The sequence below is a fragment of the Pristiophorus japonicus genome, unplaced genomic scaffold (assembly GCF_044704955.1).
Source record: "Pristiophorus japonicus isolate sPriJap1 unplaced genomic scaffold, sPriJap1.hap1 HAP1_SCAFFOLD_274, whole genome shotgun sequence".
NCBI classification, from domain to species: domain Eukaryota; kingdom Metazoa; phylum Chordata; class Chondrichthyes; family Pristiophoridae; genus Pristiophorus; species Pristiophorus japonicus.
The window spans coordinates 858,520-872,006 of record NW_027252494.1 but is presented as its reverse complement, the minus strand read 5'-3'; the positions used below and the strand labels follow the sequence as shown (position 1 = coordinate 872,006).

General features: G+C 47.7%; 1 protein-coding gene across 1 annotated transcript in view; it reads left to right on the top strand.

Moving 5' to 3' along the window:
• LOC139247600 (oxysterols receptor LXR-alpha-like) overlaps positions 1–13,487 on the top strand; it is a 317,920-nt gene that overhangs the window by 18,774 nt on the left and 285,659 nt on the right. Inside the window, exon 2 of the mRNA XM_070871678.1 lies at positions 1,118–1,312. Coding sequence (XP_070727779.1) covers positions 1,118–1,312 — 195 coding nt within the window. The remainder of the gene's footprint in view (positions 1–1,117; positions 1,313–13,487) is intronic.

The following is a 13,487-nucleotide window of genomic DNA, read 5'->3' as shown; positions in this document are numbered from 1 at the left end:
GAACCAGATTCTCGTTGTTAAAGCCAAATTTGGCACAGTCCGTAGAAGAGACACAATTAAGATAGAAAGAGAATCATAATAGAGGTAGAGTAAAAGAGAGAAGTGTGAAATTAAACCAGAAGGTGAGAGTGAAGAACCATCACCATAACTGGTTAAAGTGGTTACCAGGAAGAGTGGTGAAGATATGTGGTGCTCGCACATATTTGGTAAAGATGTTTGATAATGGACAGGTTAGGTTTGTTCACATTGATCATATTTTACCTACAGACATGGAAAGAGTTGAAGGTGGGAATGATTCAATTATTTCTGACTCATCAGATAGTTTTGATATACCAGTGGCAAATCCTAAATCCAATGTACTGGAAACAAATCCAGGAGAGAATCAGAATGAAAGTCTGTGTCCGAGTCAGGAAAACAAAGAGCCTGAAGTTAGAGTGAGTTCAAATGAAAATCAAGGAAATTCCGTGGAGGAAAACATTCCTCAGGATGAGCCTCGAATGAGTTTAGATTCGACACCATGTTTGGAAGGTTCTGTTCGAGAGCGAAGGTATCCTCTTCGAAACAGAAACCAGGTGGTAAAGTTAAATTTGTAAATATGAAAAAAAAATAAGTTTATATCCTGTGTTATGCATAAACATGAAAGTTATGTATGGTTATGTATGGTGGAGCTGTGCAATCAGGGTCTGGCTCTGTGGTGGAGCTGGGCAATCAGTGCCTGACCCTGTGGTGGAGCTGTGCAATTAGAGACTGGCTCTGTGGTAGAGCTGGGCAATCAGGGTCTGGCCCTGTGGTGGAGCTGGGCAATCAGTGCCTGGCCCTGCAGTGGAGCTGGGCAATCAGTGCTTGTCTCTGTGGTGGAGCTGGGCAATCAGTGCCTGGCCCTGTGGTGGAGCTGTGCAATTAGAGACTGGCTCTGTGGTGGAGCTGGGCAATCAGGGTCTGGCCCTGTGGTGGAGCTGGGCAATCAGCGCACTGTATTTTCCAATTCCCGGTTAAATGTCACTGTTGAATTTGCATGTTCCACCCTTTCAGGCAGTGCATTCCAGATCATTACAACTCGTTTCTCCCCATCTCGCCTCTGGTAAAAATTAACATTTGCAAACCCTGTGCCTTGCAGGAGAAAGCAAAGTGTTTGTGCATGGACCGCCCGCACTGCAGGAACTGAGCCAGGACCCCCGCAACAGCTGGCTCCGAACAGCCAGAGAGCCCGGGAATATGACAGGCGCCCCGCTCCATCTCGCGACTCACAGCTACTGCACTGCAAGTGTGAAAATAGCAGCTGGGCTCTTCCATTACACCGAGCACAGTATGGGTGAGCAAAGTGCTCATGGGCAACGCCGGGCTCCTCCACACACACACTGCAAACACACCGCAGGCACTGGCACTGTGTGGGCACTAGGGAGGTACTGGCACTGGGGGACACTGGCACTGGGGGGCACAGGCACTGGGGGGGCTGGCACTGGGGAGCACTGCCACTGGGGGCTAGCACTGGATCGGCACTGGCACTGGAGAGGGCACTGGCACAGGGGGCGAGCACCAGGGGGCACTGGCATTGGAGGGAAACTGGCACTGGGGGTCATCTGCAGTGGGGGGCTAGCATCGTGGGCCACTGGCACTGGGGGGCTGGCACTGGGAGGAACTGGCACTGGGGGGGCACTGTCACGGGGGCGGCACTAGGGTGGGGCACTGGCAGTGGGGGGCTAGCACTGGGGGCACTGGCACTGGGGGGGCACAGGCACGGAGGGGCATGGCATTGGGAGGCACTGCACTGGGAAGCAATGGCACTGGGGGGCACTGGCTCTGGAGGGGCAGGTCCTGGTGTAAAACGGCGCAGCATAGAGTGACTGAGGGGAGGGGTCAGAGAGGGTCAGAAAGGTGAAGGTCGGGGGAGGGTCAGTAAGGTGAGGGGTCGGGGAGTGGTTAGCTCAGTGGAACGTTGGTTTTGGGCAACAGAGGGAACTGAGCTGCCATCTAGTGGCGATGTCTGTCACAGCTCCGCATTGATCAGATCGAAGCGACATTAAACCCCATTCAGTGACTGAATCTATTCACAGTGTATAACGTGCTCACTGACTGACTCTATTCACAGTGTGTAACCTGCTCACTGACTGACTCTATTCACAGTGTGTAACCTGCTCATGACTGACCCTATTCACAGTGTGTAACCTGCTCACTGACTGACCCGATTCACAGTGAGTAACCTGCTCACTGACTGACACTATTCACAGTGTGTAACCTGCTCACTGACTGATCCTATTCACGGTGTGTAACCTGCTCATTGACTGTCGCTATTCACAGTGTGTAACCTGCCCACTGACTGACCCTATTCACAGTGTGTTCTGCTTACTGACTGACCCTATTCACAGTGTGCAACCTGCTCACTGACTGACTCTATTCACAGTGTGTAACCTGCTCACTGACTGACCCTATTCACAGTGTGTAACCTGCTCACCGACTGACCCTATTCATAGTGTGTAACCTGCCCACTGACAAACTCAATTCACAGTGTGTAAACTGCTCACCATCTGATCCTATTCACAGTGTGTAACCTGCTCACTGACTGACCCTATTCACAGTATGTAAGCTGCTCACTGACTGACCCTATTCACAGTGTGTAACCTGCTCACTGACTGATCCTATTCACTGTGTGCAACTTGCTCACTGACTGACCCTATTCAAAGTGTGTAACCTGCTCACTGACTGACCGTATTCACAGTGTGTAACCTGATCACTGAATGACCCTATTCACAGTGTGTAACCTGCTCACTGACTGACCCTATTCACAGTGTGCAACCTGCTCACTGACTGGTCCTATTCAATTGTGTAACCTGCTCATTAACTGACCCTATTCACGGTGTGTTACCTGCTCACTGACTGACCCTATTCACGGTGTGTAACCAGCTCACTGACTGAACCTATTCACAGTGTGTAACCTGCTCACTGACTGACCCGATTCACAGTGTGTAATCTGCTCACTGACTGACCCTATTCACAGTGTGTAAACTGGTCACTGACTGACCCTTTTCACAGTGTGTAACCTGCTCACTGACTGACCCTATTTACAGTGTGTAACCTGCTCACTGACTGGTCCTATTCACATTGTATAACTTGCTCACTGACTGACCCTATTCACAGTGTGTAACCTGCTCACTGACTGACCCTATTCATTGTGTGTAACCTGCTCACTGACTGACCATATTCACGGTGTGTAACCTGCTCACTGACTGACCCTATTCACGGTGTGTAACCTGCTCACTGACTGGTCCTATTCACATTGTGTAACCTGCTCATTGACTGACCCTATTCACGGTGTGTAACCTGCTCACTGACTGACCGTATTCACGGTGTGTAACAAGCTCACTGACTGAACCTATTCACAGTGTGTAACATGCTCACTGACTGACCCTATTCACAGTGTGTAAACTGGTCACTGACTGACCCTATTCACAGTGTGTAACTTGCTCACTGACTGACCCTATTCACAGTGTGTAACCTGCTCACTGACTGACCCTATTCACAGTGTGTAACCTGCTCACTGACTGACCCTATTCACAGTGTGTAACTTGCTCACTGACTGACCCTATTCACAGTGTGTAACCTGCTCACTGACTGACCCTATTCACAGTGTGTAACCTGCTCACTGACTGACCCTATTCACAGTGTGCAACCTGCTCACTGACTGACCCTATTCACAGTGTGTAACCTGCTCACTGACTGACCCTATTCATTGTGTGTAACCTGCTCACTGACTGACCATATTCACGGTGTGTAACCTGCTCACTGACTGACCCTATTCACGGTGTGTAACCTGCTCACTGACTGGTCCTATTCACATTGTGTAACCTGCTCATTGACTGACCCTATTCACGGTGTGTAACCTGCTCACTGACTGACCGTATTCACGGTGTGTAACAAGCTCACTGACTGAACCTATTCACAGTGTGTAACATGCTCACTGACTGACCCTATTCACAGTGTGTAAACTGGTCACTGACTGACCCTATTCACAGTGTGTAACTTGCTCACTGACTGACCATATTCACAGTTTGTAACCTGCTCACTGACTGGTCCTATTCACATTGTGTAACCTGCTCATTGACTGACCCTATTCACGGTGTGTAACCTTCTCACTGACTGACCCTATTCACGGTGTGTAACCAGCTCACTGACTGAACCTATTCACAGTGTGTAACATGCTCACTGACTGACCCTATTCACAGTGTGTAACCTGCTCACTGACTGAGCCTATTCACAGTGTCTAACCTGCTCACTGACTGGTACTATTCACATTGTGTAACCTGCTCACTGACCGACCCTATTCACAGTGTGTAACCTGCTAACTGACTGACCCTATTCACAGTGTGTAACCTGCTCACAGACTGAAATTATTCACATTTATAACCTGCTCACTGACTGACCCTATTCATAGTGTGTAACGTGCACACTGACTGACCCTATTCACAGTGTGTAAACTGGTCACTGACTGACCCTATTCACAGTGTGTAACCTGCTCACTGACTGACCCTATTCACAGTGTGTAACCTGCTCACTGACTGACCATATTCACAGTGTGTAACCTGATCACTGACTGACCCTATTCACAGTGTGTAATCTGCTCACTGACTAACTCTATTCACAGTGTCTAACCTGCTCACTGACTGAACCTATTCACAGTGTGAAACCAGCTCACTGACTGACGCTATTCACAGTGTGTTACCTGCTCACTGATTGTCCCTATTCACAGTGTGTAACCTGCTCACTGACTGACCCTATTCACAGTGTGTAACCTACTCACTGACTGACCCTATTCACAGTGTGTAACCTGCTCACTGACTGAACCTATTCACAGTGTGTAACATGCTCACTGACTGACCCTATTCACAGTGTGTAACCTGCTCACTGACTGAGCCTATTCACAGTGTGTAACCTGCTCACTGACTGGTACTATTCACATTGTGTAACCTGCTCATTGACTGACCCTATTCACGGTGTGTAACCTGCTCACTGACTGACCGTATTCACGGTGTGTAACAAGCTCACTGACTGAACCTATTCACAGTGTGTAACATGCTCACTGACTGACCCTATTCACAGTGTGTAACCTGCTCACTGACTGACCGTATTCACAGTGTGTAACCTGATCACTGAATGACCCTATTCACAGTGTGTAACCTGCTCACTGACTGACCCTATTCACAGTGTGCAACCTGCTCACTGACTGGTCCTATTCACATTGTGTAACCTGCTCATTAACTGACCCTATTCACGGTGTGTAACCTGCTCACTGACTGACCCTATTCACGGTGTGTAACCAGCTCACTGACTGAACCTATTCACAGTGTGTAACCTGCTCACTGACTGACCCGATTCACAGTGTGTAATCTGCTCACTGACTGACCCTATTCACAGTGTGTAAACTGGTCACTGACTGACCCTTTTCACAGTGTGTAACATGCTCACTGACTGACCCTATTCACAGTGTGTAACCTGCTCACTGACTGGTCCTATTCACATTGTATAACTTGCTCACTGACTGGCCCTATTCATACTGTGTAATCTGCTCACTGACTGACTTTATTCACAGTGTGTAACCTGCTCACTGATAGGCCCTATTCACAGTGTGTAACCTAGTCACTGACTGACTCTATTCACGGTGTGTAACCTTTTCACTGACTGACCCTATTCACAGTGTGTAACCTGCTCACTGACAGACCCTGTTCACAGTGTGTAACCTGCTCACTGATTGACCCTATTCACAGTGTGTAACCTGCTCACTGACTGACCGTATTCACGGTGTGTAACAAGCTCACTGACTGAACCTATTCACAGTGTGTAACATGCTCACTGACTGACCCTATTCACAGTGTGTAAACTGGTCACTGACTGACCCTATTCACAGTGTGTAACTTGCTCACTGACTGACCCTATTCACAGTGTGTAACCTGCTCACTGACTGACCCTATTCACAGTGTGTAACCTGCTCACTGACTGACCCTATTCACGGTGTGTAACCTGCTCACTGACTGTCGCTATTCACAGTGTGTAACCTGCCCACTGACTAACTCTATTCACAGTGTGTAAACTGCTCACTATCTGACCCTATTCACAGTGTGTAACCTGCTCACTGACTGACCCTATTCACAGTGTGTAACCTGCTCACTGACTGACCCTATTCACTGTGTGTAATCTGCTCACTGACTGACCCTATTCACAGTGTGTAACCTGCTCACTGACGGACGCTATTCACAGTGTGTAACCTGCTCACTGACTGACCCTATTCACAGTGTGTAACCTGCTCACTGACTGACCCTATTCACAGTGTGTAACCTGCTCACAGACTGAAATTATTCACAGTGTGTAACCTGCTCACTGACTGACCCTATTCATAGTGTGTAACCTGATCACTGAATGACCCTATTCACAGTGTGTAACCTGCTCACTGACTGACCCTATTCACAGTGTGCAACCTGCTCACTGACTGGTCCTATTCAATTGTGTAACCTGCTCATTAACTGACCCTATTCACGGTGTGTAACCTGCTCACTGACTGACCCTATTCACGGTGTGTAACCAGCTCACTGACTGAACCTATTCACAGTGTGTAACCTGCTCACTGACTGACCCGATTCACAGTGTGTAATCTGCTCACTGACTGACCCTATTCACAGTGTGTAAACTGGTCACTGACTGACCCTTTTCACAGTGTGTAACATGCTCACTGACTGACCCTATTTACAGTGTGTAACCTGCTCACTGACTGGTCCTATTCACATTGTATAACTTGCTCACTGACTGGCCCTATTCATACTGTGTAATCTGCTCACTGACTGACTTTATTCACAGTGTGTAACCTGCTCACTGATAGGCCCTATTCACAGTGTGTAACCTAGTCACTGACTGACCCTATTCACGGTGTGTAACCTTTTCACTGACTGACCCTATTCACAGTGTGTAACCTGCTCACTGACAGACCCTGTTCACAGTGTGTAACCTGCTCACTGATTGACCCTATTCACAGTGTGTAACCTGCTCACTGACTGACCCTATTCACATTGTGTAACCTGCTCACTGACTGACTCTATTCACAGTGTGTAACCTGCTCAGTGACTGACCGTATTCACAGTGTGTAACCTGTTCACTGACTGACCCTATTCACAGTGTGTAACCTGCTCACTGACTGACCCTATTCACATTGAGTAACCTGCTCACTGACTGACACTATTCACAGTGTGTAACCTGCCCACTGACTAACTCTATTCACAGTGTGTAACCTGCTCACTGACTGACCCTATTCACATTGAGTAACCTGCTCACTGACTGACCCTATTCACAGTGTGTAACCTGCTCACTGACTGACCCTATTCACAGTGTGTAACCTGCTCACTGACTGACCCTATTCATTGTGTGTAACCTGCTCACTGACTGACCATATTCACGGTGTGTAACCTGCTCACTGACTGACCCTATTCACGGTGTGTAACCTGCTCACTGACTGGTCCTATTCACATTGTGTAACCTGCTCATTGACTGACCCTATTCACGGTGTGTAACCTGCTCACTGACTGACCGTATTCACGGTGTGTAACAAGCTCACTGACTGAACCTATTCACAGTGTGTAACATGCTCACTGACTGACCCTATTCACAGTGTGTAAACTGGTCACTGACTGACCCTATTCACAGTGTGTAACTTGCTCACTGACTGACCCTATTCACAGTGTGTAACCTGCTCACTGACTGACCCTATTCACAGTGTGTAACCTGGTCACTGACTGACCCTATTCACAGTGTGTAACTTGCTCACTGACTGACCCTATTCACAGTGTGTAACCTGCTCACTGACTGACCCTATTCACAGTGTGTAACCTGCTCACTGACTGACCCTATTCACAGTGTGCAACCTGCTCACTGACTGACCCTATTCACAGTGTGTAACCTGCTCACTGACTGACCCTATTCATTGTGTGTAACCTGCTCACTGACTGACCATATTCACGGTGTGTAACCTGCTCACTGACTGACCCTATTCACGGTGTGTAACCTGCTCACTGACTGGTCCTATTCACATTGTGTATCCTGCTCATTGACTGACCCTATTCACGGTGTGTAACCTGCTCACTGACTGACCGTATTCACGGTGTGTAACAAGCTCACTGACTGAACCTATTCACAGTGTGTAACATGCTCACTGACTGACCCTATTCACAGTGTGTAAACTGGTCACTGACTGACCCTATTCACAGTGTGTAACTTGCTCACTGACTGACCATATTCACAGTTTGTAACCTGCTCACTGACTGGTCCTATTCACATTGTGTAACCTGCTCATTGACTGACCCTATTCACGGTGTGTAACCTTCTCACTGACTGACCCTATTCACGGTGTGTAACCAGCTCACTGACTGAACCTATTCACAGTGTGTAACATGCTCACTGACTGACCCTATTCACAGTGTGTAACCTGCTCACTGACTGAGCCTATTCACAGTGTCTAACCTGCTCACTGACTGGTACTATTCACATTGTGTAACCTGCTCACTGACTGACCCGATTCACAGTGTGTAATCTGCTCACTGACTGACCCTATTCACAGTGTGTAAACTGGTCACTGACTGACCCTTTTCACAGTGTGTAACATGCTCACTGACTGACCCTATTTACAGTGTGTAACCTGCTCACTGACTGGTCCTATTCACATTGTATAACTTGCTCACTGACTGGCCCTATTCACAGTGTGTAACCTGCTCACTGACTGACCCTATTCACAGTGTGTAACCTGCTCACTGACTGACCATATTCACAGTGTGTAACCTGATCACTGACTGACCCTATTCACAGTGTGTAATCTGCTCACTGACTAACTCTATTCACAGTGTCTAACCTGCTCACTGACTGAACCTATTCACAGTGTGAAACCAGCTCACTGACTGACGCTATTCACAGTGTGTTACCTGCTCACTGATTGTCCCTATTCACAGTGTGTAACCTGCTCACTGACTGACCCTATTCACAGTGTGTAACCTACTCACTGACTGACCCTATTCACAGTGTGTAACCTGCTCACTGACTGAACCTATTCACAGTGTGTAACATGCTCACTGACTGACCCTATTCACAGTGTGTAACCTGCTCACTGACTGAGCCTATTCACAGTCTGTAACCTGCTCACTGACTGGTACTATTCACATTGTGTAACCTGCTCATTGACTGACCCTATTCACGGTGTGTAACCTGCTCACTGACTGACCGTATTCACGGTGTGTAACAAGCTCACTGACTGAACCTATTCACAGTGTGTAACATGCTCACTGACTGACCCTATTCACAGTGTGTAACCTGCTCACTGACTGACCGTATTCACAGTGTGTAACCTGATCACTGAATGACCCTATTCACAGTGTGTAACCTGCTCACTGACTGACCCTATTCACAGTGTGCAACCTGCTCACTGACTGGTCCTATTCACATTGTGTAACCTGCTCATTAACTGACCCTATTCACGGTGTGTAACCTGCTCACTGACTGACCCTATTCACGGTGTGTAACCAGCTCACTGACTGAACCTATTCACAGTGTGTAACCTGCTCACTGACTGACCCGATTCACAGTGTGTAATCTGCTCACTGACTGACCCTATTCACAGTGTGTAAACTGGTCACTGACTGACCCTTTTCACAGTGTGTAACATGCTCACTGACTGACCCTATTCACAGTGTGTAACCTGCTCACTGACTGGTCCTATTCACATTGTATAACTTGCTCACTGACTGGCCCTATTCATACTGTGTAATCTGCTCACTGACTGACTTTATTCACAGTGTGTAACCTGCTCACTGACAGACCCTGTTCACAGTGTGTAACCTGCTCACTGATTGACCCTATTCACAGTGTGTAACCTGCTCACTGACTGACCGTATTCACGGTGTGTAACAAGCTCACTGACTGAACCTATTCACAGTGTGTAACATGCTCACTGACTGACCCTATTCACAGTGTGTAAACTGGTCACTGACTGACCCTATTCACAGTGTGTAACTTGCTCACTGACTGACCCTATTCACAGTGTGTAAACTGCTCACTGACTGACCCTATTCACGGTGTGTAACCTGCTCACTGACTGTCGCTATTCACAGTGTGTAACCTGCCCACTGACTAACTCTATTCACAGTGTGTAAACTGCTCACCATCTGACCCTATTCACAGTGTGTAACCTGCTCACTGACTGACCCTATTCACAGTGTGTAACCTGCTCACTGACTGACCCTATTCACTGTGTGTAATCTGCTCACTGACTGACCCTATTCACAGTGTGTAACCTGCTCACTGACGGACGCTATTCACAGTGTGTAACCTGCTCACTGACTGACCCTATTCACAGTGTGTAACCTGCTCACTGACTGACCCTATTCACAGTGTGTAACCTGCTCACTGACTGACCCTATTCACAGTGTGTAACCTGCTTACTGACCGACCCTATTCACAGTGTGTAACCTGCTAACTGACTGACCCTATTCACAGTGTGTAACCTGCTCACAGACTGAAATTATTCACAGTGTGTAACCTGCTCACTGACTGACCCTATTCATAGTGTGTAACGTGCACACTGACTGACCCTATTCACAGTGTGTAAACTGGTCACTGACTGACCCTATTCACAGTGTGTAACCTGCTCACTGACTGACCCTATTCACAGTGTGTAAACTGCTCACTGACTGACCCTATTCACGGTGTGTAACCTGCTCACTGACTGTCGCTATTCACAGTGTGTAACCTGCCCACTGACTAACTCTATTCACAGTGTGTAAACTGCTCACCATCTGACCCTATTCACAGTGTGTAACCTGCTCACTGACTGACCCTATTCACAGTGTGTAACCTGCTCACTGACTGACCCTATTCACTGTGTGTAATCTGCTCACTGACTGACCCTATTCACAGTGTGTAACCTGCTCACTGACGGACGCTATTCACAGTGTGTAACCTGCTCACTGACTGACCCTATTCACAGTGTGTAACCTGCTCACTGACTGACCCTATTCACAGTGTGTAACCTGCTCACTGACTGACCCTATTCACAGTGTGTAACCTGCTTACTGACCGACCCTATTCACAGTGTGTAACCTGCTAACTGACTGACCCTATTCACAGTGTGTAACCTGCTCACAGACTGAAATTATTCACAGTGTGTAACCTGCTCACTGACTGACCCTATTCATAGTGTGTAACGTGCACACTGACTGACCCTATTCACAGTGTGTAACCTGCTCACTGACTGACCCTATTCACAGTGTGTAATCTGCTCACTGACTGACTCTATTCACAGTGTCTAACCTGCTCACTGACTGAACCTATTCACAGTGTGAAACCAGCTCACTGACTGACGCTATTCACAGTGTGTTACCTGCTCACTGATTGTCCCTATTCACAGTGTGTAACCTGCTCACTGACTGACCCTATTCACAGTGTGTAACCTGCTCACTGACGGACCCTATTCACGGTGTGTAACCTGCTCACTGACTGTCCCTGTTCACAGTCTGTAACTTGCTCACTGACTGACCCTATTCATTGTGTGTAACCTGCTCACTGAATGACCATATTCACAGTTTGTAACCTGCTCACTGACTGACCCTATTCACAGTGTGTAGCCTGCTCTCTGACTGGTCCTATTCACATTGTGTAACCTGCTCATTGACTGACCCTATTCACGGTGTGTAACCTTCTCACTGACTGACCCTATTCACGGTGTGTAACCAGCTCACTGACTGAACCTATTCACAGTGTGTAACATGCTCACTGACTGACCCTATTCACAGTGTGTAACCTGCTCACTGACTGAGCCTATTCACAGTGTGTAACCTGCTCACTGACTGGTACTATTCACATTGTGTAACCTGCTCATTGACTGACCCTATTCACGGTGTGTAACCTGCTCACTGACTGACCGTATTCACGGTGTGTAATAAGCTCACTGACTGAACCTATTCACAGTGTGTAACATGCTCACTGACTGACCCTATTCACAGTGTGTAACCTGCTCACTGACTGACCCTATTCACAGTGTGTAACCTGTGCACTTACTGATCCTATTGAAATTGTGTAAACTGGTCACTGACTGACCCTATTCACAGTGTGTAACTTGCTCACTGACTGACCCTATTCACAGTGTGTAACCTGCTCACTGACTGACCCCATTCACAGTGTGTAACCTGCTCACTGACTGACCCTATTCACGGTGTGTAACCTGCTCACTGACTGTCGCTATTCACAGTGTGTAACCTGCCCACTGACTAACTCTATTCACAGTGTGTAAACTGCTCACCATCTGACCCTATTCACAGTGTGTAACCTGCTCACTGACTGACCCTATTCACAGTGTGTAACCTGCTCACTGACTGACCCTATTCATTGTGTGTAACCTGCTCATTGACTGACCCTATTCACAGTGTGTAACCTGCTCACTGACGGACGCTATTCACAGTGTGTAACCTGCTCACTGACTGACCCTATTCACAGTGTGTAACCTGCTCACTGACTGACCCTATTCACAGTGTGTAACCTGCTCACTGACTGACCCTATTCACAGTGTGTAACCTGCTCACTGACCGACCCTATTCACAGTGTGTAACCTGCTAACTGACTGACCCTATTCACAGTGTGTAACCTGCTCACAGACTGAAATTATTCACAGTTTGTAACCTGCTCACTGACTGACCCTATTCATAGTGTGTAACGTGCACACTGACTGACCCTATTCACAGTGTGTAAACTGGTCACTGACTGACCCTATTCACAGTGTGTAACCTGCTCACTGACTGACCCTATTCACAGTGTGTAACCTGCTCACTGACTGACTATATTCACAGTGTGTAACCTGCTCACTGACTGACCCTATTCACAGTGTGTAATCTGCTCACTGACTGACTCTATTCACAGTGTCTAACCTGCTCACTGACTGAACCTATTCACAGTGTGAAACCAGCTCACTGACTGACGCTATTCACAGTGTGTTACCTGCTCACTGATTGTCCCTATTCACAGTGTGTAACCTGCTCACTGACTGACCCTATTCACAGTGTGTAACCTGCTCACTGACTGTCGCTATTCACAGTATGTAACTTGCTCACTGACTGACCCTATTCACAGTGTGTAACCTGCTCACTGACGGACCCTATTCACGGTGTGTAACCTGCTCACTGACTGTCCCTGTTCTCAGTCTGTAACTTGCTCACTGACTGACCCTATTCACAGTGTGTAGCCTGCTCACTGATTGACCCTATTCACAGAGTGTAACCTGCTCACTGACTGACCCTATTCACAGTGTGTAACCTGCCCACTAACTGACCCTTTTCACAGTGTGTAACCTGCTCACTGACTGACCCTATTCACGGTGCGTAACCTGCTCACTGACTGTCCCTGTTCACAGTGTGTAACTTGCTCACTGACTGACCCGATTCACAGTGTGTAACCTGCTCACTGACTGACCCTAT